Below are 1,689 nucleotides of genomic sequence, written 5' to 3' on the forward strand. Positions count from 1 at the left end.
CGGAGTCTTTCCGCGAACCCCCGCAGTCCGTTAGGCCCCGCCCACACTCAGCACCGCCCATCTTCAGACTCCGCCCACCTCCCCCATCCCCGCCTACCTGCCCCAGCAGATCTCCAGGCTACGCCCCGCCTCCCAAGACTCTACCCACCACCCACCCACCCGGCCCTGGACCCCAAGTCCAGCCGCCAAGTCCCAGGCCTCGCCCACCTTCAGGTCCCCGCCCACCCGGCCCCGGAGCCACCTGCAGGCTCCGGAGCGTCTCGTTGGCCCGCCCACCGGCTCCAAGTCCTCCCGCGGGTGCCAGAGCACCTCCCAGGCCCCGCCCACCTGTAGGTAGGCCCCGCCCTCCAGGCCCCACCACCACTAGCAGGCTCCGGAGCGTCTCGCAGGCCCGCCCACCGGCTCCAAGTCCTCCCGCGGGTGCCCGAGCACCTCCCAGGCCCCGCCCACCGGTAGGTAGGCCCCGCCCTCCAGGCCCCACCACCACTAGCAGGCTCCGGAGCGTCTCGCAGGCCCGCCCACCCGGCCCTCACCCCCTTGCAGGTCCCGGCCGCCCCCAGGCCCTTCCGCCCCGCCGCGCCCTCACCCCGTCTTGTACAGGGCCAGCTCGCTGTTCAGCGTCCTCAGCCGCGCGCGCAGGCTGCGCTCCGACGCCCTCACCTCCTCAAGCTGCAGGGAGGGGGCAGGCCGCAGAGGTGCAGATGAGGCCAGGTCCGGGCCCCGAGGGCCGCCCCCGCCGCTGCCCCGCCCTCACCTCCTTGACCAGGCGACGGCAGTCCTGGCCGCGGCGAGCCGCCGGGCGCCCCAGGCCGCGCTCCTGCCGCAGCTCCAGCTCCAGGCCGCGCACGAGCCCGCGCAGAGCCTCGGCCTCCTGGAGCGCCGCGCGCCCGGCCAGCACTTCCTCGCGCGAGCGGCCCAGCTGCACCTCCAGCTCGCGCTTCTCCGAGGACAGGCGCGACACCCTGAGGGAGGGGAGAGGAAAAGATGGGGAGGGGGGTACGAGCTCACCACCCCTGACCTCCCCCTCCAAGGGGCAACACGGCCCCGTCACTCCCGGCCACCCCACGGGGTGACACGAAGTCACATTCTCCCTGTTCCGCGGGAGGAGGGTCACGACCTATCACTCCTGTCCTCCACAGCCCCCCGCGACGAGGGAACATGGCCCTATCACCCCCCAGCTCTCCCCTGAGGAGGGCGCGATCCCACCACACACCCATCACTCCCACAGTGTTAGGGAATGGGGCACGACCGTGAGGGTGTTAACCCTGAGATATTTCATCAGTCTGTTGCCTTCTCCACACCCCGCCAGCCCAGCCCTGAAGCCCTTGTCCCAGCCTTCCCCAGGTCTCCCAGCCTAGTCTCTCTCACCCACTCCCAAGCACCCCGGGGTCTCTTTCTAAAATGCAAGTCTGACCAGGTCACTTCAGGGCTCAGGACCTTTCCAGGACAAAATGACGATACACGAGGAATGAGGACGCCACTGTCCTGTCACCTGGCAACTGCCAAAACCCAAACAAAACCAAACTCACTGCTGTCCAGTCAATTTCAACTCATGGCGACCCCTCCTTGGGTTTCCAAGGCAGTATCTCTAGGGAAGGAGCTCTGGTGGCCTAGGGCCTAAAGCACTTCACTGCTAACCAGAAGGCTGGTGGTTCAAACCCACCAGCCACTCCTTGGAAGGAAGATGGG

General features: G+C 68.4%; 1 protein-coding gene across 1 annotated transcript in view; it reads right to left on the bottom strand.

Moving 5' to 3' along the window:
* The window catches only part of CCDC61 (coiled-coil domain containing 61), a 14,672-nt gene that overhangs the window by 2,284 nt on the left and 10,699 nt on the right, over positions 1–1,689 (bottom strand). Inside the window, exons 5-7 of the mRNA XM_042781239.1 lie at positions 755–962; positions 586–669; positions 156–327 (exon numbers count right to left, since the gene is read on the bottom strand). Of these exons, the coding sequence (XP_042637173.1) occupies positions 156–327; positions 586–669; positions 755–962 (464 nt within the window). The remainder of the gene's footprint in view (positions 1–155; positions 328–585; positions 670–754; positions 963–1,689) is intronic.

Source organism: Orycteropus afer, unplaced genomic scaffold (genome assembly GCF_000298275.1).
Source record: "Orycteropus afer afer isolate SDZICR_OR568_19922 unplaced genomic scaffold, OryAfe1.0 scaffold00099, whole genome shotgun sequence".
Taxonomy (NCBI): Eukaryota; Metazoa; Chordata; class Mammalia; order Tubulidentata; family Orycteropodidae; genus Orycteropus; species Orycteropus afer.